Raw genomic sequence first — 27,552 nt, forward strand, 5'->3', positions numbered from 1 at the left:
AAGCCAAGGGTAATATCATTCACAAGTAAGCATTTTTAGTCCTTAGTAAAACGTGTATTTTGTGGGAGCTTTTAAATTTTTCTTCTTTTTACTTTTTTTGGCCCTTGAAGATGTCACGTTTAGTCAAAAGTACCCCCAGCGGGCATTGAGCCTGGTGGTGAGAAGAGAAAGGCTCCCCACCAGCGTGGGGCCTCGATCTCCTCAGGGGTTTCAGCACCAAATGCCAGGTATAATCTGATTGGTAGTGAAATAAAATAGAGAGGCCAGGCAAAAGTTTGCAAAACAGGCTTTTAATGGGACACACTCTCAGGCGAGCTATGGGCCTGGAGGGGAGGAAGAAAGCGGGGAAGTCAGGGGCCAGGGAATGCAAACGGGCTTTTTAAGGGGGGAGGGGAGGGGGTTGTGTGTCTGTACGGGTGTGATAGGTATTAGGCATATTACTGGTGAAATCGGTATTACTGGGGCAATAACTGCCCATGCCCTTATTTTTTTTTATTTTTATTTATTTATGATAGCCACAGAGAGAGAGAGAGAGAGAGAGAGGCAGAGACATAGGCAGAGGGAGAAGCAGGCTCCATGCACTGGGAGCCCGACGTAGGATTCGATCCCGAGTCTCCAGGATCGCGCCCTGGGCCAAAGGCAGGCACTAAACCGCTGCGCCACCCAGGGATCCCTGCCCATGCCCTTATATGGAGTCTGGGTAAAGTACAGTTCAGGTTTCCTGCATAGGTCCAGTCTCCCCCTGATGACATGTCCTCCAGCGGTCTGCTGGTGATGGGAAAGTTCTGAGGTGGGGGCAACAAGGTGGGGGGTCCGCCACCATTTTGTTGGTGCCTCCTGATCCCCTTGATCCCGCCAGCTCAATAGAAGATATCTTGTACTACTACATACATAAAGCAGTAATTTTTTTTATAATTACCAAGTTTATTTAATGAAACTGAAACAAATCCTGCTTCATTTGACTTATTTTCATTGAGTAATATACATTAGTTTGCTGATAAAATGTTTAACAGCTGCCCCTTTGCAGGGGAAAAACCGGGATTTGTGATGTTTGCCAGTTTCTGCAGTGTAAATATTCCCCATCCTTGCCAGCATCAAGCTAGCCCCCTGACATCAGTGAACGTGGAGTTGAGAAGAGATGGTATCATAGGATATTTCTAGGATACAGACAGAGTACGTGTAAAAAACCCCAATCATAACATGAAGTATAATAATTAGGAAGCAGTGAGTTTTGAGTATTTATTTCTTTTGCTTTTAATAAAGTTCAATTTTAATAGTGACTATATTGAAAACCAGCTGGCAAGATTCCTGAAGATTTAACAATTGGCCCTTATGAACAGGTACACACCACCAGGTATAATTCTTGTATAAAGTAGAACACGTACCTTTTAACTATACACAGTTTGAATGTTTCTGTACATACACATTCATGTAGCCAACGGCGAGATAAAGCATTTTCATCAACTTAGAAGATGCCACCACCCAGTGGGTAATTTCTTAAAGTAGTTCTCATTTTTGGGATGCCTGAGTGGCTCAGTGGTTGAGCGTCTGCCTGTGGCTCAGTGGTTGTTGAGTGCCTGCCTTTAGCACAGGTTGTGATCCTGCGGTCCTGGGATCGAGACCTACATTGGGCTCCCAGCATGGAGCCTGTTTCTCCTCCCTCTGCCTATGTCTCTGCCTCTTTCTCTGTGTGTCTCACGAATAAATAAATAAAATCTTTAAAAAAAAATAAAGGTAGCCATCATCCTGACCTCTGTTAGCATTAGGTTAATGTTACATTTACCTGATCAGTGTAAGAGAGGGTGAGTTAAAAGTCTCCCTTGCTCCCTAGCCCCAGAAATAATAATAATAATAATAATAATAATTGTGTATTCTTCTAGATGTTTTTTTAGTATAAAGTGTGTGTGTGTGTGTGTGTGTGTATAGGGGGAGAGAAAATCTGCTAAATCTTCTGTATTGTGTAAATCTTACACTACACATTGTTCAGATACTGACTCATTTCACTTTGTCATTGGAATGTAATCCCTGAGGGCAGGTTTTTTGGGGGGGGTATTTTTTTTAAGAGAGAGTGCATGTGTGCCCATGTGGGCAGGGGTTAGAGGGGCAGAGGGAGAGAGAGAGAGAATCTTAAGCAGACTCCACACCCAAAGGAGGCAGGGATTTTTATACTTTGCTTGCTGTTATATCTCTTGTCTGGAACAGTGGCTGGCACATCATTATATCATATTAGAAGCTCAATAAATATTTGTCGAATGAATGAAGGAATGTATCAGAGACATCTTTAAATGTCAGTATTTGGAGAAATGTATTCTTAAAGACTGTGTAATGTGTGGTAATTTATTTAATCACTCCTCGTTTGATGGGCATTTAGGTGGTTTTGAATTCACCTTATTACAAAAACAATATGATGAAATTCCTTCTGTCAATTTTTGCCCATTTAAGGAGCTGTTTCTGCATGAGATTGTATCACCATTAACTTGCAAATATCGGCAGTCACTGGCTTGTCATGCAGAAAGGAATCCAATACTGGGAGAGCTCTAGTCTCCACTATACTTCCAGGAAAGGTTCCTGGAACATCTCAAAGTTGGCCCATGAAAGGAACTTGTATTTCTGTCAGAATCAGGGAATCTTCCTCTGAGTGGTTGCCTAGAACTACTACTCCTGTCAAAATGTAGCATCTCCTTTAGGACCCCACCTCCACAAATGCAGTCCCTCCCAGAGTAACAGATAACCATCCTCCCAGGCTCATTCACATTATAGTGCATGTGACAGGTTTTCCTTCTTCTTAAAGCGGAATAATTTTCCATTGTATATATAGACCGCATTTTGTTTATCCATTCATCTGTCCAGGGACAATTAGGTTGTTTCCACCCCTTGGCTATTTATGAGTAGTGTTGTGATGAACATGAGAATCCAGAAAATCTCTTCTAGAGTCTGTTTTCAATTATTTTGAATATATACCCAGAAGTGGGACTGCTAGATTATAGAGGAGCTCTATTTTTATTTTTTTTTTGAGGAAATTCCCTACTGTTTACCATCATTCCATCCATGCATCATTTTCCATTCCCACCAAGGGTGCACAGAAATTCTAATTTTTCCACATGTTTGCCAACACTTGTCCTTCTCTCTCTCTCTCTTTTTTAGATAATGACCCTCCTAACAGGTGTCAAGTGATAGCTCATTGTGGTTTTGATTTGCACTTCCCCAGTGATGAGTGAAATTGAACATCTTTCTGTATACCTGTTGGCCGTTAAAAAAAAAATCAGTATTTTTACACACCTCCTTGAATACACGTAGAAGGTGTATTCAGAAAGTTACTCACAAAGCTGATTAACAATGATTACCCCCAAGGAGTAGAACTAGGTGATGGGAGACTAAGGGAGACTCTTTTCATTTTTGTCCTTTCTGTGCCTTTTGAGGGTTCTGTCGATTGCATCTGTTACCTGTTCAAATAAATAAGTTGTTTTAAAAGCAGGGATCCCTGGGTGGTTCAGCGGTTTGGCGCCTGCCTTCAGCCCAGGGCGTGATCCTGGAGTTCCAGGATCCAGTCTCGCATTAGGCTCCCTGCGAGGAGCCTGCTTCTCTTCTCCCTCTGCCTGTGTCTCTGCCTCTCTCTCTGTGTGTCTCTCATGAATAAATAAATAAAATCTTTAAAAAAAAGCTCCCCCTGGTGATTCTGATGAGCTTGAGAACCGTTTTGTGGATGCAGGCACACACCTTGTTTATGCTGTTCCTGGTGTCCCAAGCTCACCTATGGCGGCATGCGCTTTGGTTTTTCAGAGGCATTCAACATACAACAGTGTTCGGCCAGCCAGCAAAGGTGTGACTCAGCGTTTGGATCTTCCAGACCTTCCCCTTTCAGGTAATACTTCAGACAGCATATACTTCCAACTTACTGTTTTGTGAGATTAACTTTTCTACTTTGCCTGAAACCGAGCTTAGAAAAATGGTCGGAGGCATTGATTTCAAATAATTTTAAGACCCTAAGTGTTCACGTTATGGACAGATCTGATTTCCTACCAGCTGTCCTTCCCAGTGTGTATGCATTTGGGAGGAATGTCTAACTTTTTTGTTTGCTTTTTACTGACTCTCAAGAAACTATCTTACCATCCTTAAAAGTAGCTATTTTTAGAAAAAAAATCATCTCTGATTCTGAAGGTCTGTGGCTTCTACAATTCCTAAAATATGCCTCTGTAGTGATATCTTTGTATTTGAGTGTAGTCCTCTTCCTGAGTTACTCCAGGTATTTTTAAAATCTAGGTCCTGATGATGAAGTTGTGGTTGAAATCCACGGTCCATTGTGTCACTTTGTCAACCCCACTGTGGCTCCTGTGCTGGGGGCCAGTGGAGGAAGGGGGACGGCAGGGATGGGTTTGCATCTTGCCACTTCCACCCACAGTGCGGCTTAGCCCATTATTCCACCACCCTGGGCTGCGGTTTCTTTATCTCTGAAATAGAAAGAGTGCTGTCTACCTCATAGGGTCATTCCAGGGGCTGAGGGAACACAGCTGGGTGGGTATGGGGTGAGCTCTGTGGATGGGCTGGCCTTTACCTTAGCTTCTGTTCCCTTTCCCAAGAATTCACCTGTCGGAACAAAGCAACATTAGCCGCACGTTAAGCTTGTCCCAAATACATATCTTAGAAATTTATGTATATGACCCTGTGGTCACTATAAGGAAACAAAAAAGATAAAAAGAACACTTAGTGAATTATTTACTGGTGCCTATAAGAAGGCAAGAAAGCCAGAAATCTAGATTGCAGAGATAGAAATCCTTTGTTTCTAAGCATCAGATAAAACTTCTGTAACACAGTTAACTGAATCAAAAAGCATTCCCACTGTACTTGTTTTAGGTCATGGTCAAACACAATCAGGTTTATTCTTAAAATAGTTGTTTCTGTGAGAGAAGTTCCACCCTTTGGCTGGAAAAGTTTTTTACCCCATCCCTGCCTTTTTTTTCACTTCTGAATTTCATTTTCTTTTTCATGGAATAAGAGGACTTTAGACTTAGATAAACACTGATTTTGAGAATTTGAAGACTACCTCGGTCCATCCCCTACATTTTACAGGTGAGAAATTCAAGTAGAACAGATTGTTATTTCTGTGTAAAACGGACACCCCCTTCCTAGAAATGGAAGGGAGGTCAAAACAGGGTGTCGGAAACCCTCCTGATTTGAGTTCTGCACACGTGCTGTGTAGTGGAAAATTGGGGGTGACTTGGTTATATGTGTGGTGATGTATACCCAGGCAAGGTTTGGGTTTTTTTTCAGTAATTATGGTTAAAATACCCATAACATAAAACGTACATCTTAACCATCTTTAAGTGTACTTGGTGAGTTTTTGGTCATGATATTTGTGTCTTCTCTCTTCCTCCCACCTTACCTTTTGTGTGAAGAAGCCGTTGTTTTAATCCACAAGCTAAATGCTGGCGCTCCAACCACACAGTATCTGTTGCCCTGAAGTAAACAGTTTATTGTCAGCACCCCCTCTTTGCCCCACCAGGCACCTGTCTACCCCAGGTGATTCTATTTACTATGCTAAAAAAGGATTACATGGTAAAAACTGCTTGCTTTCAGGCTAGCCTTGCCAGCATTGAGGTCATCAGAAGCTGCCAAAATGGGATTAATGCTCTGTTTTTGTTGTTCTCTTCAGCGATGTAAGCACTGTTTTCTTTCTGCTCTCCCAAGCTAATTAGCCTCACTCCCCACTTCACTACCCATAATTGGTGGCTCTTAGCCATACAAGTATTGTTTTCTTCCATGACTACTTATGGTGTCATAGGAGGCGACCACAGGCTCAGCCTGGTTACAGAAGCCTGTCGTGTAGCATTGAGCAAGTCGCTTGGGTCCCTGAGCTCTCATTGCCTCTGTCAGCACAAACCAGACAGTCACGAAATCTTCTCCCATTCTGTACTCTCGTGGCCCTTGAAGAAATGTCATCTGGAGGAGTCAGCCTGTTTCATTAACCTGTTTAGACTCCTAATAATAACAGCAGAGAGGAGCCTTCAAAGAATTATGTTCGCTGATTTTTAGCAAGCCAGACCCTATGATGATAATGGCTTTTTTTTTTTTTCTTATAAAATAGTTAACATTTTTGGTCACCAGCTTTTCATTGGCAGCCAGCTGTGACTTGAAAATCCCATTGGGCATCTTCCTGCCAGCTCTCTCCATTAGATGCCCATTGATTAAAACAGAGTGTTTTACTTGGGAATAGGGCTGGCTCTTGAGGGGGTATGACCTGTGCAGGGCACTTAGAAGGGCTTTGGTTCAATGCTCTGTGGGCGCCATCTTGAAATTCATCATAATTTTTGTATAAGGGGCCAATTTGGCATTAGTCTCTGAATCATGTAGTCAGTCCTCCTTGGAGAATCATTTCTAAAAACCATGTCCCTATTTGTATTTTTGCTACTTAAACTCCATCTATAAATCTGTATCTATTATATATTTGTACTTGGGAATAAAATGAGAATTATATTGTACTTAAAAAGAAACTGTGATAATCTGTCAGATTTCTCTTCTTCAGGAATAAGTAATTATGTTGTTGTTCACACAGATCTTCTAAAGGGAAGGAGTGAGGACCTGAAACCAGACCCTTATCTTCGGAAGAGTCCCTCCCTGGAATCTCTGAGCAGACCCCCTTCTCTGGGCTTCGGGAACACTAGGCTGCTGAGCGCTTCCACTGGGGGCTTGAAACCACAGAGCAAACTCAGGTATCACATTTTCTTTTATGTTTTAAAGATTTATTTATTTATGTGAGAGAGAGAGAGTACATGCGTAAGCAGGGACGGGGCAGAGGGGGAGGGAGAGAGAGAGAGAGAGAATCCTTAAGCAGACTCCCTGCTGAGTGAGGAGCCCAATGCAGGGCTTGATGTCATGACCCTGAGATAATGACCTGAGCCAAAACCAAGAGTTGGATGCTCAACTGACTGAGCCACCCAGACACCCCTTACATTTTAAACAGTGAGACATCTCTGGGCTGGTGACCTTGTATTCTTCCTTCTGTTTTATCCCCTATGGTCAGTTTACTTCCACGTCTTATTTCCTGAATGAAAACGACCATAACACAGTATACCTTCAATGGGGGGGGGGGGACAGCAAGACTGTGCAAAGTGAAATAAGGGCTGTAAAAGCAGTTGTTTATGCAGACTCTTGGGGAATTGTTAGTTGGATCAAGAAGTCTGGAGGGAGGAAGCACATTTCTGCCAGGGGCCCTGCAAATGTTCCCATAAGGAGCTCTGCAAGGGAACTAGGGGTGTTTCTGTTTGGTTAGACTAGTTGAGGGCTTCATGAGGGCAGGAGTCCTGGCATACACATCATCAGCTGTCAGCATTGGCTAGAGAGGCAGATAGGTGGTCAGGATATCACTGCTGGAAAGACAGGTTTGGAGTCACCCTGTGAATGGTCTTCTTCTCAAGGACAGAGATTTGTATTCACTTTGGGAAAGCAGTGGGGAACCACTGCATTTATGGGATTTTGTTTTTTATTTTGAGTAGTGGTACAGTAAGCAGTGGCACATAGGAAGGATTGGAGGGACATTTTGAAGTCAGCACAGAAAGAGCATGTGAGCAGTGATGTGAGGGGTAGAGTGGGGGAGATAGGGGACAGAGCCTACCGCGGCGGTCACCAGAGGCCGGGCTTGGCTCACACCTCTGCCACTTCCTCCTTGTTGGGTGCTCCTGCCCCCCCGGGCCCAAGTAAGCCTCCTCCGGCTACTTCCCCCACCCTCCCATCACTCGCTGCTTCGCCACGGGGAGTCAGTCTTTGAAAACATGGAGTGCATCCCATGCAAACCTTCTCAGAAACCTCCCATGACTCATCATGCACACTTCCACCCGCATTCCTTGTGCTGTGCCTTCAGTTCCAGTTCTGCGCAGCTCAGCCCCACCTAACTCACCTGCCAGTTTTATTCTCAGTCTTTGCAGCTAACTTGAGCGTTTCTGATGGCTCACAGGGCTCTGGCCTGAATCGTCTCCCTTCTGCTATTTCACACTTCTAAGTGCATCCCCTCCAAAGTCGAACCTTCCACATGGCTATAGCAAGCCACCCTGGTGATATCGACACTCCCTTTTCCTGCCTTTAATGTCTTACACTCATTTGGGTATTTATTTATTTTTATTATTTTTTTTTTTAATTTATTTATTCATGAGAGATGCAGAGAGAGAGAGAGAGAGAGAGGCAGAGACACAGGCAGAGGGAGAAGCAGGCTCCATGCAGGAAGCCTGATGTGGGACTCTATCCTGGGACCCCAGGATCAGACCCTGGGCTGAAGGCAGCTCTAAACCGCTGACCCATCTGGGCTGCCCTCATTTGGGTATTTAATTAACCATTGCTGTGTGTGTGTGTGTGTGTGTGTGTGTGTGTGTGTGTGTGTGTGCCTTTGTCCGCATTTATTTAGGCTGTACTTTACTAGACAGTATCTACTCCATCTCACTCTTTGATCTCTTTCCCAGCCCCCTGTGCCATGCTATACACACAGAACTGCATTCAGTCGGTGCTTTTAAATAGGTAGATGGATGAATATACAAAACTGGCCGCTTTAGTAGTAAGAGCTGTTTAACAAACATTTTAACTACCATTGTATTATAAAAGGATTTTATGAAAGCCTGAATAAGTTTAGCTCGTGTCATGTCTTTGGGTGTAGCCTATATTTGGACCCAAATAGATGAAGTCATATCTTTCAGAGATTTAACTTAAAGCCCCAGATGCTACGTATCAGTCTTGTTTATGCTAAGAGATTTAAACGATCAAAACTAGTTTTAAGGACCAGAATTAGTGCTGTTCTGAAAGTGCTCTTTTCTTTATGCCACACATGTGTGCAAAAAGGCTATGCGTATATTAATAGGTGATTTATATTATACCCTTCATCAAGAAAGATTAAATTAATGGAAATTAATGTGTTATTTTATTTTTGTGTTCACATCATTGAGACAAATGACAAGATAGAAATCACTTGTTTTGGAAGTTCTCATCCTATTCTTATTAATTTGGAGGGGGCATCATATCTAATTAATTTTATTTTTTTTAAAGAAACCTGTTCAGTAAGTGTTTTAATCATCCACTGGTACAGAAATTTTTCTGAACCTTCATTTCAGTCTGCCCTTGCTTGTCAGACCTAGAAATTCAGTTTTTTTTTAAGATTTTATTTTTTATTTTTTTAAAGATTCCATTTATTTATTCACGAGAGGCACAGAGGGAGAGAGAGAGAGAGAGAGAGAGAGAGAGAGAGAGAGGCAGACACACAGGCAGAGGGAGAAGCAGGCTCCATGCAGGGAGCCCAACGTGGGACCTGATCCTGGGACTCCAGGATCACGCCCTGGGCCAAAGGCAGGCGTTAAACACTGAGCCACTCAGGGATCCCCTAGAAATTCAGTTCTAAGCGATGAAGTAACAAACACAGGCAAAGTCACCCAAACTTTGTAGTTAACAGCCACTCTGACCACAGAAACTCATGGACTTAAGTTGACACATATGCCAGGTACAAGGAACAGCAGCCATCAAATTACACAAGAAAAAAAAATTTTTTTAAGATTTTATTTATTTATTTATTTATTTATTTATTTATTTATTTATTTATTTTTACGTATTTTTTTAATTGGAGTTCAGTTTGCCAACATATAGCATAACACCCAGTGCTCATCCCATCAAGTGCCCCCCTCAGTGCCTGTCACCCAGTCACCCCCACCCCCCGCCCACCTCCCTTTCCACCACCCCTTGTTCATTTCCCAGTTAGGAATCTCTCATGTTCTGTCTCCCTTTCTGATATTTCTCACTCATTTTTTCTCCTTTCCCCTTTATTCCCTTTCACTATTTTTTATATTCCCCAAATGAATGAGACCATATGATGTTTGTCCTTCTCCAACTGACTTGTTTCACTCAGCATAATACCCTCCAGTTCCATCTACGTTGAAGCAAATGGTGGGTATTTGTCGTTTCTAATGGCTGAGTAATATTCCATTGTATACATATACCACATCTTCACAAGAAAAATTTTAATGCAAGTAGGAAGTTTTCTTAAAAATCTCTCTACTGGGCAGCCCGGGTGGCGCAGCAGTTTAGCGCTGCCTTCAGCCCAGGGCGTGATCCTGGAGTACCGGGATCAAGCCCCACGTCAGGCTCCCTGCATGGAGCCTGCTTCTCCCTCTGCCTGTGTCTCTGCCTCTCTCTCTTTGTGTTTCTCATGAATAAATAAATAATATCTTTAAAAAAAAATCTCTGTACCTCGGGACGCCTGGGTGGCTCCGTGGTTGAGCTTCTGCCTTTGGCTCAGGTCGTGATCACAGGGTCCTGGGATCAAGTCCCACATTGGGCTCCCTGTGGGGAGCCTGCTTTTCCCCCTACCTATGTCTCTGCCTCTCTTTTTGTGTCTCTCACAAATAAATAAAATAAGAAAAAAAAAGAAACTTATTTTCTCTTTTTTATGATTTTCTCTTTTTTTAATATTTTATTTATTTATTCATGAGAGACAGAGAGAGAGAGAGAGAGAGAGGCAGAGACACAGAGACACAGGCAGAGGGAGAAACAGGCTCCATGCAGGGAGCCTAACGTGGGACTCGATCCCGGGTCTCCAGGATCACACCCTGGGCTGAAGGCGGCGCTAAACCACTGAGCCACCCGGGCTGCCCTTATGATATTCTTAATAACATTTTCTTTTCTCTAGCTTGCTTTATTGTAAGAATACAGTATATAATATACAAAATATGTGTTAATCAACTGTATGTTATCCATAAAGCTTCTTGTCAACAGTGGGCTATTAGTAGTTAAGTTTTGGGAGAGTCAAAAGTTGTACATGGATTTTCAACTGTGTACAAGGTCATCTCCTCTCATTCCCATGTTGCTCAGGGGTGAACTGTTCTCTTAAATTGTACCTGTTAACAGTTGATGTTCCAGAGATACACCACCCTTCTGTTCTTGTTTACTTCCTGCACCTACATGCTTTTCTAACCATGAGGACTAGAATTCTCATTTCATGGTATTCATCACAGAAGAAATTGTGTGATCTTAAATCCCTTGTTAATATGTGGATAATCCTAGGTAGCGTAAAAATTAACATAGATATCTATAGCGAATCGAGAAGGGGGCCCCTAAGCTCTTGCTCTTAGAATGCTCTCCTGTATTGATTAGTAAAATCACTTCCTTCGGGTAAGCTGGTGCTTAGAATTGAGTCAATGTAGTACAGCCTGAGGAGTACCACCGTTGGAGTGTACAAAGACCCTCTTTTGAGTCATTTTTACTGACTTTCATCCTGTAATCTCCCTTCCCATCACTTCTCATAAGCAGCCAGTCTGGTGTCTCTAAATGCCCTTTTGGTCTACCTTTTATGGGTTATATAGATATAGGTGTTGCCTTGAAACATGTGGGGATTTTTTCTATGGTGTCTTTAATTAATTAAATTATTTAAAATGATACTGTATGTAAGTAAATGATGGAGCCAACAGGTGGATTTAAAAAAACAAAAACCAAAAAAAAAAATAAAATAAAAAAAATAAATAAATAAAATAAAAATAAATAAATAAATAAATAAATAAATAAATAAACAAACAAAAACCAAGACCAATCTCTTTCCAGACTTCCAGTAGCCAAGAAGTACAATTTAATTTTTCTTTCGATTTGTGAGATGTAATAAGATTCATTATTAATATGGCTGATTTGGTTGTTTCTCTCAAGTCTCACTGGATAGACCTAGACTTTTGCTTTTCTAATCTAGCTATTTCTTTCTTGTATACTTGAGAGCCTTAAAAATTAGCATCTTATCTTTACTGTGTGCTCTTCTTTCTAACTAGTGTGGAAAGGAGAGACCCTCTGGCTGCCTTGGCCCGGGAATATGGCGGCTCCAAGCGCAATGCTCTCCTGAAATGGTGCCAGAAGAAGACAGAAGGCTATGCGGTAAGTGACAGTGTCAGCCAGCTTCCAGCTAGCTCTGGGCAGCAGCAGTCCTGTGCATGCATATGCTTGGTGTATAATTGCTGTCCTTCTATTCTCCCTAGGGAAGGCTGCCAGTAGTAGTAGGGTTTGCTATGGTGCCCAGACAGAGGCAAAGGGGACTGAATGCCAGTCTGTGCTCTGCCTAGCAAACTGTGTACCTCACTGCAGGTCTCCTGCTCCTGTGGGAAGGGGCACCTTTTTCTGCGCTCAGAGGAGATACGAGCTCCACAAACAGTGCGCCTACCAGGCTGCTTCAGTCCAGGGAGATGGCTTTTGCTGAACCACTGTCCCAAAGAGGGTGCCTTCCCCTAATTTACACAAAGGTCTCATTTAGATGGGCCTTCAGAATTTTTCTGTGTACACTTTAAGAGCTGTTTGCATTTAGTTTAAAGTTTCAGCTTATTAGGACAGTGTTTGTTTTCTGGAGAAGTTATATGAGAAAGTAATATTCCATATAAGTGTAAGCTTTGTTATTATGAAATATCATATACAAAGATAAAAATTCATCAAATATAAGCTGTAGTTTCATGGGTTATTATGCAGTGAAAACCCATGCCATCCTTACGTCCAGGAATAGAGCATTGCCAGTTCCCCCCAAACCTTTTATGTGACTTTCTGATCCTAGCCCCTTTCCACTCCCAAAGATAACTATTGTCCTCAACTCTTTTCCTCATAGTTTTCCACAAAAAGCAGGCATCCCTAAGTGGTATATTTGTTTTGCCTGCATAACTTTACATAAATGCAATCCGAAACTGTAATGTCTGCATCTGGCTTTTCTCATACAGTAGTATTAGCGCTTACGCAGTTTGTTCATTTTCTTCACTCTTTGAAACCTATTGTGTGATCATACCCATTATTTATTTGCCCATTCTGTTCTTGCTGGACAGATGAGTTATTTCCAGTTCAGGGCTATCATACATAAGAGCTGGTACGTTCTTGTGCATGTCTCTTGGAACGTGTGCTCATTCTTTCTAGATCTACACCTAAAAATGGAATTACTGGGCCATCAGGTATGCATATATTCAAGCACAGTAGATAGTGCCAAACAGGTTTCTTAAGCAGTTGTAGTTTACCTCCCACCAGCAAGTGATGAGAGATCCGTTTCTTTTCATTCTCACTGACAACACCAGTCTTGTTACTCCTCATCTTTGGATAAGTGTGTAGTGGGTATCTCCTTGCGGTTGGGATTTGCACTTCCCTACTGGCTGGTGAGGCTGAGAACTTTTCCACATGCTAACTGGACATCTGGGTAGTCTCTGTTGGGATGTGCTCTCCAGGTCTCTTGCCCATTTTAAAATCAGATTGTCTTTCTTTTCCTTGTTGCTTTCAGGATCTCTTTATATATTCTGGATAACCCTCCTTTGTCAAATAGATGTGTTGCAGATTTCCCTGGGGTGGCTTGAACTTTCACTTTTTTGTTGAACCAAGTCTTTAATTTTAATCAAGTCTCATTTATTAGTCTTTTTCCCGTGGTTACTGCTTTTTGCATCCTGTCTCAGAAATCTTTGTTCCAAAGACACGAAGATATTCTCCAGTGTTTTCTTCTATAAGTTGGATTGTGTTCCCTTTCCCATTAAATAGTCACCCTCTTTAAAATTGCTGTCTCCAAGATGCCTGGCTGGCTCAGTCAGTAGAGCATGTGATTCTTGATCATGGGGTCATGAGTTCAATTCCCACTTTGGGTACAGAGATTACTTACATACATACATACATACATACATAAATTTTAAGTAATAAAATAAAATTGCCATCTCTTCCTTCTTCCCCACTCAGGCCCCACTTTCTCATACCTTTACCCCACTTTCCTAAAAATCCTGAAGATTCTGGCACCACAACAGTGGTAGGGACAGAGAAAGAAAGAAACTAGCAAGGAAACAAGGCCTTGGCCAAGAGCTGGCCCAGATACATCTGCAGCAGCAGGGCTGGGTGGGATTGCCTTTGTAATAGCAGGAGTCAAGTGTCTTAAGATCATATTCTACCCAAGAATATAAGTGTTTTGTGTCTTTTGTTTCTTAAGATTTTATTGATTTATTCATGAGAGACACAGAGAGAGAGAGGCAGAGACACAGGCAGAGGGAGAAGCAGGCTCCCTGCAGGGAGCCCAGTGAGGGACTCAATCCCAGGACCCCAGGATCACAACCTGAGCTGAAGGCAGATGCTCAACCACTGAGCCACCCAGGCGTCCCATATTTTGTGTCTTTGACATTACTTCCCCCCCCCCTTTTTTCTGATAAAAAAGAAAAAGAAAAAAATTAGTTCACTTAATGGCCAGTAATAGAGACTCCCAGATTATAAGCTTGTTTCCAACATATTGTTTTCTCTTTTACCTGCTCTGTGCCCTCTCTGCTTCAGCCCATTCTTAGGGTCAAAACCAGCCCATAAAGGAAGGCCACCCCAATGACAGCATCCCTCGGCATGTCAGCCACGCTGCCGAGGAAATGGAAAAGCTTAAGGAGTGGAGGGGAGAGAATGCTGATTTGGGGAGGCTTTAGTGGAGGAGGAGTAGGATTGGTAACAAAACTGAAGCCAAGAAAGGCCAGAAACAAGGTGTTGGCCTTGGCTGAGCCACATATGCTCACTGATGCTTGACAGAGCCATCTATTCCCACCTTATTGAAGCGGAGCAAGGGAAATGCTAGATACACACAAAAAGACAATTAAAATCTCCAGAAGGAATTGGCCCTTCAGCACGTAGTATTGTTGTAATTAGATTGCAGGGAGGGATTGATTATACAATCATATATTTCCTGTCATGAGAGTGAGAGTTTTATTTCCTGCTATAGTGATTTTTTTTTTGTTTTGCTTTTGAACATCTTGAACTAGTTTTCAAAGCATTTTACACTTGATGAAACCCAAAACTCAATTCTGCCCAAAGAGTATTTTTCATTCACCATTAAATCTCTGTAAATTTAGAGGGAAACATAAATCATATGTGTCTGATTTATTTACTCCTCACAAAATATCCTCTGTCTAGACCTGTTTGTCTGAGACGCCTCTTAAGCCTTCTAAAGCTTTATTCTTTCCGACTCAGGAAGCCAAAAATAAATTGTAGAAAACTCAGCTCAGTTTAAAAAAAAAAAAAGAAAGAAAGAACAACTGGTAGCCATGTGCATTTTCATTTGAAAGAACTTTCTTTTTAGCCAAAGTATAGCATGATAGGTTCTGTTAAAACTCTCCATATATTACAAAAAAAAAAAAAAAATAAGAACTCTCCATATATTAATTCAGTGAGTGTTTATTGAGGGGTCTGTTTGGTGCCACATTATCTTTTAGATCCTGAAAAATCAACAGTGAATGTATCATGCAGAATTTCTGTTCTTGTGAGGCTTTCATCTTCACAGGGAGTGACAAATTCAAATTTAAAAGTAAAATATGTACTATATTAGAGTGTCCTGTGGAGAGAAGTCCAAGGAGGAGGATTAGGAATGCTGGCTGGACACCATTGTCATACAGAGGTCGGAGAGGTGACATTTGAGCAGAGGCTTTCCTCACCTGAGGAAGGTGAAGACTTGTGTGTTTTCATCAAGGTTTATCCCACTCCAGGTACTAAGTTTGGAAGGTCAGAATGAGGACATCATCACTTTAGCAACTGCATGAGTTGGGATTTAGGTAACACAGGGTAGCAGGACTGAAAAGTTAGAACAGTAGGTCAGACCCGCTGCTGAGTTTCGGTGTCTTGAGGTAGCCCAAGGACTGAGATCCTGTGGAGGAACATGAACACACACTCAGCCCAGAGCGAGGCCCACACTAAGCTTGACGTGGCTCTCAGCAAAGTGGAGACCTTTCTAGACATTCTACTCAACTCAGATTTCTTTTTCTTTTTCTTTTTTAAGATTTTTATTTATTTGAGAGAGAGAGACAGAGATAGTGAGCAAGGAGGATAGAGAGAAGCAGGCTCCGTGCTGAGCAAAGAGCCAGACCCGAGGCTCAATCCCAGGACCTGGGATTGTGACCTGAGCCAAGGGCAGATGCTTAATCGACTGAGCCACCAGGCACCCCTCAACTCAGATTTCCCTGGCTTTTTTTTTTTTTTTAAGTCAGGTTTCCAGGAAGGCCTTGCAAATTATTCCCAGTCCATGTTAACTACATCCCAAGCTATGCTTAGATCTGACCCATGGAACCCTACATCTCCCTTTTTAAATCTGCTTTTAATTTTTTCTTTGGGGTTATGACAGAAATTTACGTCTTTCATGTAATTACCAGAAAGGGTTCTCAAGGGGCTAGAAGACAAGGTGGTAGATGTGTAGGCAGGGTGACCCTCACCCTTAAATAATCTCCTCCTTACATATGGCTAAAGGGAGACCTAACACATGAACCTTTAAAAGCCAGGAGTTTGCTCTGAAGCATCATAAAGACTCAATGCACTAATAGTGGGCTTGAAAGTAAAGGGGGTGGTACATCAATAGCCCAGAGAGGCCCCTGACTGATAGCCAGCAGGGAACCCAGGATTTTCTAGCGCTAAGGGTCCAAGTGCTGAGATCCTATCAATACCCAGAAAACACCATGGGGGGGTGCTTTGCAGGGTGAAGTCAGCCAGTTTGGTGCTGCCGTGTCCTCTGCATTTCTCTCCCCATCCTGATGTCCTCAGACCTCAGCTAGGCTAAGAATGGTGAATGTGCTTGGCCTTCTGCCCTCCCTTAGCTGAGGGACCTGACCTGTGATGCACTGTGATGAGTGGGTGGAATTCAGCTGTAAATCTCTGCAAAGTCCTCGTCCCTCCCAAGAATCATGATGACTAGATGCAGCTACCCCATGTGTCTGCAGGTGGCACCTTGGCTATGTTCCTAGGGCCCTGCCATGCTCTGCTCGGTGTGGCCAACACTGGTGATTGACTTGGTTTAGGGCATAGGTACAGATTACCTACATCTCACTTACCTCTCAAAAGCTAGAATCTGTAACTTTTAGCATGTTGGTGCAGGTTGAGTTTTAAGGTTTTAATGGCCTCAGATTTCAAGAGTCAAATGAAAACATTGGAGTTGTGTTATAGTACCAAGAAATGTGTAAAGTGATATTCAAGTTCTCTCCATTGGGAAATATAATTTGAAAAGAGTTTGGCTAGAAATGGCCAATTATTTTCATTGCTGTCAAAGTCACTGGTGTCGTTTTCTTTGGATGTGTAACAAAGTACCAGACTCAGTGACTTAAAACACCTGTTTATGAGCTCACGGTTCTTAGAGGTCAGAAGCCCAGCACCATGTAGCTTAAAATCAGGTGTCAGTTGCACGATATTCTTACCTGGAGGCTCTGGGGAAGAATCCATCCCGTGTCTTTTAGGTTGGTGGCAGGTTCCCTGCAGTTTTAAGACCAAGACCCCCATTTTTCTTGCCAGGTGTCAGCCAAGGTCACACCAAGCAACTGGAGGCTGCTCAGGTTCTTTCCACGTGATCCCCTCCATTCTCAGTAGGTCTCTAGCAGCCATCACATCCTGCACACTTTGATACTTCATATCTCTGACTTCTGCCTCCAGCCCGAGAAAACTCTGCTTTAATAAAGCCTCATGTGATGAGGTTAGGCCCACCCAGAGAATCTTCCTGTTTTAGGGCCAGTTCATTAGCAGGCTTAATTCAATCTGTCAGATCCTTTTACCACGTCATATAACATGATCACAGGAGAAACACTGGGGGCAGGGTAGAGATCATGGGGGTGTCTTAGAATTCTTACACCCAGGAGCACCTGGGTGGCTCAGGGGTTAAGCATCGAACTTGTTTTCAGCTCAGGTCATGATTTCAGGGTTATGAGATTGAACCCCATGTCAGTTCCACCCTCAGCGAGGAGTCTGCTTGAGATTCTCTCTCCTTCTCCCTCTGCCCCTCCCCCTACTCATGTTCTCAATTAATGTTTAAAAATTTTTAAAGATATTATTTATTTATTCATGAGAGACACACAGAGAGAGGCAGAGACACAGGCAGAGGGAGAAGCAGGCTCCCTGTGGGGAACTCGATGCAGGACTCGATCCCAGGATCCCGGGATCATGACCTGAGCCAAAGACAGATGGTCAACCACTGAGCCACCCAGGTGCCCTAAATAAAATATTAAAAAAAAAAAAAAAAGAATTCTGCTGCCCAGCTCTGTTTTCAGTGCTGACTACGCTTCAAATCACCGAGGAGTTTTTATGAAATAGTATGCCTGGGCCTAACCCCAGATCTCAGGAATTAGGGTCTCACCAGCAGGGATTCTGGGCCTCAGTTCACTCTGATGTGTAGGCAGCCTTGAAAACTTCAGGTTAAAAGCCTCTCATCTGCCTACAAAAACCCTTTCAGTTCTGGATCTCAACTTGCCAAAAGCCTGTGTGTTGTAAAAAATAAGAAGCACCAGCAGACACGAACTTCAAACACACTAATGTCCTGAAGAAGACGTCATCGGTTTACAATCTAGGAAAAGTGAATAATCTGACCATGAGGAAGAAACTATGTGATTCTCTCTGTCACTCCGTGATCCCAGCCACTCCGCTCTTTTAGTTTTCTGTTGCTGTGATTTACTACAAATTTAGTAGCTGAGGCGACACCCATTTATTACTAGCTCACCACTTTGTGGATTAGAAGTCCTGGTGATCTCAGTGGGGCTCACGCCTCTGGATGTTAGGGCGGATGTCAGGGGGTCAGCTGGGCTCTTCCCTGGAGGCCCTGGGCCAGAACCAGCTTCCCTAAGCTTACTAAGGTCATTCAGGATGTTGGCAGAACTCATCCTTTTAAATTTGCCCTTTGACCTTGACTGAGTCACCAGTGTTGGCCACACCTAGCGGAGCACAGCAGGGCCCTAGGAACACAGCCAAGGTGCCACCTGCAGACACATGGGGTAGCTGCATCTAGTCATGCTTCTTGGGGGGGACGAGGACTTTGCAGAGATTTACAGCTGAATTCCACCCACTCATCACAGTGCATCACAGGTCAGGTCCCTCAGCTAAGGGAGGGCAGAAGGCCAAGCACACTCACCATTCTTAGCCTAGCTGAGGTCTGAGGACATCAGGATGGGGAGAGAAATGCAGAGGACACGGCAGCACCAAACTGGCTGACTTCACCCTGCAGAGCGCCCCCCATGGTGTTTTCTGGGTATTGATAGGACCTCAGCACTGGGACAACTTAGGGCTAAAAAGTTCCTGTTGGCCCACAGACACCACGGAGGACAAGCTTTCATAGTTGGATTTAGATTTAGTAGAGGCATGGCTATTTCAAACACCACTACAAAGGTTAGACCTAACGATTCTGAAGATCTCCGGCAAACGAGAAAAATCTACACCACATGCGTTTAAAGACAGAGAGAGCTGTGGGTTATATATTTCAAGTCTCTAGAGTTCATTTGCTGCTTAAGTAAACCTCCATTTTCTGGTGACATATTCTGTATGTTGATAAGTGAATTCTATTTCTTGTAACCTCTTCCATAAGCTCTGTTGCCAGAGTACGCTTCATAGTTAAAGGCTTAATTCCTGAGAGATTAAACAATAAATTTTTGGTGAATAGTTGAATAGCCCAGGGTTCCTTACTCCTTCTCAGGAAACTGAACAAAATAACATTTTGGACAGTAATAAAAGCTCCGTGTGTTTAAACTCAAAGAAGACCTTTGCCCTTTCCAGTGTTTTTCTTCACAATGCTTCTGTCATCCTTAGTGTATAAATATCCTCTAACCATCTCTTCCTTATGTATACTAAGATAATTTGAGTAAGATAATTTAGTTGTCAACCAGACTTTTTTCCCCAAATCAACCCATCACGTAGCATTGTGAGTCACATTTTACCTTTTAATTTTAACCAAGACTGGATCAAAGTTTGAGGGGCTTCTCATTCTCCTTCATGAGTGCTGAGACCAGAGGAGTGAGATGCCAAGCACTAATGGGACCTGGTTGTGGCTGCAGGGGCAGCGGTGGTTAAGAACTGGATGCTGCTATCGCCTTAGGAGTCATGTGGCATCGGGCTCAGGCCAGCAGCTCAGGAGGGGGCTCCCAACAGTTCTAATTCAGCGTAGTTTCTGGGAGAACATTGTGGGGACACTTCCAACACCTCAGACAGGTGAATATCGAGCATGGGATAATCAGACTAGTTTTAGTCCAAGGTTGGGGTGTTGGCAGGGGTCACCAAACAGATTTTATAAAAACATGCACATACTCAGCAAATATATACTGAACACCTGCTGGATCCTGTACTCAGCAAACCAGGTCTAGACAGACAGCAAAATGAGACAAACAAAGAAAAGAGATGGGCCAGGGAAATAGCCCCAAGAACTGCATGGAGCAGGACAATGTGGGGTGACTGGGGGCACCCTAGATTGGGTAGGCCTGTCTCAGTAGGTGATGTGTACCCTCAGACCAGAATGACAGGAAGAGCCAACCCTGCAGAGATGAGATAGAAGGAGTCCCAGGCGGAGGGAATAGTTAGTGTAAGGGGTTTTGGGCAGAAAACAGCCTGATGTGTTACAGGGACAGAATGCAGGCCAGCGTGTCTGGGCTGACGGTGGGCAAGGTACAGGGTAGATCAGAACCAGGCTGGAGAGTGGTTCATGGGTTCATTTCAGGTGGAAATTGGGCTCCAGGGTTCTGAGTGGGAGTTTAAGCACAAAAAGAGGGCTGGTAGCTTGGCTTTTGCCGTGCCCCCATGGAGAATGGTTACACCTGAAGGCATGCACACCTCTGCCCTGGGTGTTCCCTTGCATTCCTCCCTGGTCTCCAAGGGAATTGGACTAATAGTCTTGTCTTCCCAGAGATTTGAATACCTTCTCTGTAGGACAGGCTCTGACAGTCTTCATGGCTGCGGGTCCTTGAGCTCAATATTGTGAACTACATATAAATTTTTAAAAAATTTAATCACTAACAGGCATAGTTATAAATAGCCAAAAAACATTTTTTAAATTCTTTTTTTTTTTTTTTTTGCAATGGTGGGAGCCGAAGGGGAGGGGCAGAAGGAAAGGGGGAAAGAGAATCTTTCCTTTTCTTTTTTTTTTTTGGGGGGGGGGAGAGAATCTTGAGCAGATTCCATACTCAGCACAGAGCCCAACACAGGGCTCCATCTCACGTCCGTGAGATCATGACCTGAGCCAAAACCAAGTCAGACTGACTGAGCCACCCAGGCACTTCAAATAACCAAAAATTATTTACAAACTTTAAGCATTGTTCACTCTCATTTATAATAAAAGAAATACAAATAAAAGAAGGAGATGTCATTTCTTTGCTTACCATAATGGAATTTCTTGTTTTTTTTTTTTTTTTTTTTTTTTTTTTTAAGTGATGAGCTGGGCAAAATCAGAATCCTACTTCTACCATTGGTAGGAATGTAGATGAATCCCTTCTTTGGGGAGGGAAATGTAGCAGTTGTATCAGGAATCTCAAAATCAGTGTGCCCTTTAATACAAATTATGTTAGTAGGCATTTATTTCAAAGAGATAATTATGGATGCTAATGAAAATATAATTTCAGCCAAGTTTATTATAGTTTTATTATTTAACATCATTTTGCGAAACCTGGAAGTGATACAAATTTCCAACAAGAGACAAATCAGGGATCCCTGGGTGGCGCAGCAGTTTAGCACCTGCCTTTGGCCCAGGGTGCGATCCTGGAGACCCGGGATCGAATCCCACATTGGGCTCCCGGTGCATGGAGCCTGCTTCTCCCTCTGCCTATGTCTCTGCCTCTCTCTCTCTCTCTCTCTCTCTCTCTCTCTCTCTCTGACTATCATAAATAAATAAAAATTTTTAAAAAAGAGACAAATCAAATAAATTATGATGTATGTGTATAACGGAATATTATAAAGCCTTTAAAAATCATGCTTTGGGCAAATATATATAAAGGCACTGGAAAAAATGTACACACTACATTAAGTCAAAAATCAGATTTTAAAGCAGTCTGTATAGTATAATTCCAATTCTATAAAAAGGAATTTATACAAATGTTAAACAAATGTTAGCAGTGATTATTTCTGGCTAAATACTAAAATTTATTCATGCTTTCCTATAGTATTTCATTTTCTACACTGAGCATGTTGATTCTTAACAAAAAAAAATTTAATTGCATGTTTTTAAAGAAAGAAGCCAGCTGCAAAAATTCATATTCCGTGATTCTGCATATATGAGATGTCCAGAGTAGGCGAATTCAGGGAGTTGGAAAGCAGATCAGTGGTTGCCAGGGGTTGTGGGGATGGGAATCAAGAGTAACTGGGCACAGGCTTCCTTTTGGGGCTGATGAAAATGTTCTGAGATTAGACAGTGGTAGTAGTTGCACAACCTTATAAATATACTAAAAGCTACTGGATTGTACATTTCAACAAGTTAACCTCCTGGTATGTGAATTATATCTCAGTGAAACTATTGTTTTTTAAAAACAGCATTAAGAAGAACTTAAGTTGGGCATCAGGGAGGTTACAGATAAAGGGTAGATAGGGATGGGTAGGAAACTAAAATTCAAATTTGAAATTTTACCAAATATAATCTTAAAAAGCATACCCATGTACTACTTTGTATATTAAAAACTAATTGAGGGGCATCTGCAGTGGTTGAGCATCTGCCTTTGACTCAGGTCATGATCCTGAAGTCCTGAGATCGAGTCCTGAGTTGGGCTCCCTGCTCAGCAGGCATCTTCTCCTCCCTCTCCCCCACCCGCTGCTTGTGCTCTCTCTCTGTGTCAAATAAATAAATAAAATGTTAAAAAAACTAATTGAAATAAAACAATAAAACATAGAAATGCACAGGGTATTGGTACTCTCTGATTTTTATTTGGGATCTGAGATTCATAGGTATTCACTTTATTATGAATCATAAACCAAATATATTCTTTGCATCAAACGTATATTATGCATATATTATGACAGGGGGCACCTGTGTGGTATAGTCAATTAAGTGCCTGCCTGCAGCTCAGGTCATGATCTTGGGGTCCTGGGATTGAGTCCCCTGTTGGGCTTCCTGCTCAGCTGAAAGACTGGCCTTGAGGAGCCTGTAGGATTGGTTCCATTCACATCTCTTCTGTGCTATTTCAAAACCATGTGACAGTCAGCAAGTCAATGGAAGCAAAACACTGCATCTTTTTACATTAAAATATAAACATAAAAGATTGATAAAAACATTTTTTTCAGAAAAATGGCACTTTTCCAGGTGATGTACTTCAAATCCCCTTACCCTGAATTTACAGGCTATAACTCAGAAGTTTCTTTTGGCCTGGCCCCATCTTATTTTTTATTTTTTTATTTTTATTTTTTTAAATATTTTTTTTAATTTTTATTTATTTTATGATAGTCACACAGAGAGAGAGAGAGAGAGAGAGAGGCAGAGGCACAGGGAGAGGGAGAAGCAGGCTCCATGCACCGGGAGCCCGACGTGGGATTCGATCCTGGGTCTCCAGGATCGCGTCCTGGGCCAAAGGCAGACGCTAAACTGCTGCGCCACCCAGGGATCCCCCCATCTTATTTTTTAAAGACAGTAACGCAAAGTCTTGATCTTCTCAAAGCTTTTGAAATAGTGATAATGTAGGTCTGATCCTATAGTAATAATGTAGGTCTGATCCTGTAACAGTAGATTTAAGATCAGTATTCTCCCCAGGGGCCAAATCTAGCCCACTACTTGTATTTTGTTTTTAAAGATTTTATTTATTCATTCATGAGAGACACAGAGAGAGGCAGAGACATAAGCAGAAGGAGAACCAAACTCGACCCTGGGACTCCAGGATCATGCCCTGGGCTGAAGGCAGGTGCCAAACCTCTGAGCCACCCAGGGATCTCCCACTACTTGTTTTTATTAGAACACAGTTACAGTCATCCCGGTACACACTGCCTATAGCTCTTTTGTGCTACAACTGCAGAGTTGAGTTATAGTAGAGCCGTTTTGGCTATATGACCTACAAGCCAAAATTATTTACCATCTGGCCCTTTCCAGAAAAAGTTGGCTGACCCTTTCCTGAAATACAGATTTACACGAGTATCTTCTGTTACTCAAATCATACGTGGTTCTTGCATTTCAGATAGCAAGAGGCAAGTGTTAGCAAGAGACTTACTTAAAAACCTGAGTCTATGCGGTTTCCAAATTTGTGTTGCAAGAGTTGGGCTAGTAAGGGATAGTTATGGCACCAGGAAGGCACAAACAGACATCATTGAACCTGTTTTTAGCCCATGAGCCAGGAGCTGTATATTCTTCTCTGTTAGAGAAAAAGCAATCTTTGTGTTGTCCAAAACAAATCTTATTTTGCATCTGGAAAGAACACCCAAGTTGCGGGCGGGCGACTTCTGTTTTTCTGTCTCTCAGTTCCCACAGACAAGTACTAGCATATGCTCGTCCAATAGCAAGCAGCCTGTGGAATCTCAGGCCATGTGGAGCTCGATTTGTTGTTTTCTTTTTGGAGACAGGTCTCCTGAGGACCATATGCACAGTCCAAAGAACGTATAGTGCTTTGATCTATTTATTGTCATCAGAGTGGTTCTTTTCCTGATTTCATTATAAAGACAGATTCTCAATGGAAGATGAGTGTCACCATTGGCCTCTATTCTTTTCTTTTCTTTTTTTTTTTTTTTTTTGGCCTCTATTCTTTTGAGGCTTTTCTCACCCACTATCTCTGCTTCTGCAGCTGTTTGAGAGACATGATGGTTTGTGAAGATGTTTTTCAATGGCACTAGGCATTGTCTACAACCTGAGGCAACAGTAGAATCTGTTTGGAAAATAAAGACAAAAGGCATTATTTCCCAGGTTGTGGCGAACATACATTCAACTTCCAGCAATCCGGATCTGCTTCCTTGTCTCATTTGTGTGTGCATGCCCAGATAGAGGAGATCTTGAGTAATAAAAATTATTTCCGGAACAAAAGCATCAAAGGGTGTTGTAGAGATCCCTGTGAGATTGTTTGCATAGCAGATGGGGAGGGACTCATCCCACCTTTGTCAACAAATCTAACAAAGAAGCACTACCGACTGGCACCAGTGTGGGCACCCAGCTTAAGCTGGGCCAATCAGCCTCTCTGTTTTTGCCACTGTGCAGAGAATCACGAATGCAACAGGCCTACCATGGCTGTGCCTACAAGGGCTACTCGCAAGGTGGCCCTTAACTGGTGTCTGGTAATTGGATTTGAGGAGCCTTCTCAGCATTCCCAGAACTGATAAAAGAGGCCCAGAAACCACTGTGGTTTCTGCTGAACACCTGCCTTCCCGCTGAGAGTCTGGAGTTTTGGAATGTGCTAGACAGAGGACGCCTACGTGACCAGCCCCTCTTATAAACCCAGGGCCAAGTCCCTAGTGAGCTTCCTTGATTGACAACACCACATGCATGTGGTCACAAGTCATTGGTGAGGGAATTAAGTCCACCAGAAGAGGACTCTTGGAAGCTTGCATCTTGTTTCCTTCAGACTTGACCTCATGTGGCTTTTCCCTTTGCAGTTTTGTAGCCTTTCATGGCCATAAACCCGTGAATAGCAGTAAATCTGTGTATGTCTGTGCAGGTAGCCACATACTGAGTCTCTGAGTCCTCCTGCCAGTCTGAACTTGAGGTGGAGGTAGCCGAGGAGATGCCTTGCAGAGCCACGCTGACCAGGAAAGCAGTAGAAGAAGCCTCTATAGGGACAGAAAACTCAACAAATGCATGGGGAGAAGTCCAGGCCATAAAATAGCTGGGACACCTTCCAATCCCCTGATTCCGGGTACTTGTCAAGACTCTGTAGCAGCATCCTTTCAGATATCCTTAGTTTCTTTGAAACAAAATCCTTAGAACAGATTTCCACCTTGCTTCAGTTAGTTCCTGTTGGGTTTTGTTGCTTAAGGATCAAAGGGATCATAATTGATCATACAAAGGATCAAGACAAAAGGGTCATAACTAATCTTGTCTTTGGGTGTTTTCTGAATCTTTACACTAAGCATTAGTTCCATTTATTATTAGAAATAAATTGTGTTGTTTGGTTTATTCCTTATTTATAGTTTTTCAATTAAAAAAATTAATCCTAGTTCTTTGGGGGGGAATGAAATAATATATTGTTATATTGTGTATAAACAGTGATGTAGGGGTGCCTGGGTGGCTCAGTGGGTTAAGCATCTACCTTCAGCTCAGATCATGATCCCAGAGCCCTGGGATCGAGCCCCCACATCAGGCTCCCTGCTCAGCAACTCCCTCTCCCTGCTCCCTCTTCTTCTCCCCCTGCTTGTGCTCTCTCTCTCTTTCTCACTCTTTCTGTCAAATAAATCAAATGAAATCTTTTTTAAAAAATGACCTAATTCCTACCCTACTGCTCAGTTCTCCTCTCTAAAAGTATCATTTTTTTAAATATTTATTTATTTATTTATTTATTTATTTATTTATTCACGAGAGACACAGAGAGAGAGAGGCAGAGACACAGGCAGAGGCAAAAGCAGTTTCCATGCCAGGAGCCTGATGCAGGACTTGATCCCGGGACTTCAGGATCTTGCCCTGGGCCAAAGGCAGGCGCCAAACCGCTGAGCCACCCAGGGATCCCCTAAAAGTATCATTTTTAATAACAGTTTGATATTTTTCTTTAAATCAAGGTTTCTCAGTCTTGGCACTGTTGATATTTTAGGCCAGACAATCCTTTGGCATGGGGGCTGTCCTGTACATTGTAGGATTTTAGCTGTATCGTTGGCCTTCACCCACTAAATGCCATTGCACTCTCCTGGTTGAGACAATCAAAAATGTCTCCAGACATTGACAGATGTCCTCCACCAGGGAAGAGAGGGGAAGGATTGCTCCTGGTTGAGAACCACTTCCTTGAATATACAAATACATGTCTCGAAACTTTACAAGAATAGAATCATGCATTGATATGCAATGAGTGTTTCCAGTTGATAATATTGTGTTCATCCATCTGTGAATACATGTACAGCTATTTTATTGTTTGTAGCTCCTGCATGGATTTTCACTGTAGGCATAAGCAATACTTTATCTAGTGGCCTAATTTTTTTTAAGATTTTATTTGAGAGAGAGCACAAGCAAGGGAGCGGCAGAGGCAGGGAGAAGCAGACTCCTCGCTGAGTAGAAAGCCTAACGCAGGGCTCTATTCCAGAACCCTGGAATCATGACCCTGAGTCTAAGGCAGACTCCCAACCGATTCAGCCATACAGATGCCCCACTAGTGGTCTATTGATGGACCTTACAGGTACTTGCAACTTTCTGAGTTTCTCAGGGCTCTTTGTTATAGACCACTGAATCTATTCCAGTTGTTTTAGACAGAAAGGATTTATTCGGTAAGGGTAGACCTCTCAAAGAATTGTTAGGAGGTTTGTTTTTTTTTTTTTTCAAGATTTTATTTATTTATTCAAGAGAGACACAGAGAGGCAGAGACACAGGCAGAGGGAGAAGCAGGCTCCCCACAGGGAACCTGATGTGGGACTTGATTCCAGGACCCTGGGATCACGACCTGAGCCGAAGGCAGACGCTCAACCGCTGAGCCACCCAGATGCCCCTGAATTGTTAGGAGTATTAAAAAAATATACTTGGGATGCCTAGGTGGCTCAGCGGTTGAGCATCTGCCTTCGGCTCAGGGCCTGATCCCAGGATTTGGGATCAAGTCCTGCATCAGGCTCCCTGCGAGGAGCCTGCTTCTCCCTCTGCCTGTGTCTCTGCCTCTCTCTCTCTATGTCTCTCATGAATAAATAAATCTCTTTTAAAAAAATGAAGAAATATACGCTAGATGGGGTGCCTGGATGGCTCCATCAGTTAAGTGTCCAACTCTG

At 42.7% G+C, this 27,552-nt stretch overlaps 1 protein-coding gene across 5 annotated transcripts in view; it reads left to right on the plus strand.

Annotated features, from left to right (window-relative positions):
* Positions 1-27,552, plus strand: part of SPECC1 (sperm antigen with calponin homology and coiled-coil domains 1) — a 279,346-nt gene that overhangs the window by 205,877 nt on the left and 45,917 nt on the right. For all 5 annotated transcript variants that reach the window (XM_055305614.1, XM_055305611.1, XM_055305610.1 and 2 more), the window contains 3 exons: positions 3,781-3,862; positions 6,551-6,707; positions 11,778-11,880. In XM_055305614.1, coding sequence (XP_055161589.1) covers positions 3,781-3,862; positions 6,551-6,707; positions 11,778-11,880 — 342 coding nt within the window. The remainder of the gene's footprint in view (positions 1-3,780; positions 3,863-6,550; positions 6,708-11,777; positions 11,881-27,552) is intronic.

Source organism: Nyctereutes procyonoides, unplaced genomic scaffold (genome assembly GCF_905146905.1).
Source record: "Nyctereutes procyonoides isolate TBG_1078 unplaced genomic scaffold, NYPRO_anot_genome, whole genome shotgun sequence".
NCBI classification, from domain to species: domain Eukaryota; kingdom Metazoa; phylum Chordata; class Mammalia; order Carnivora; family Canidae; genus Nyctereutes; species Nyctereutes procyonoides.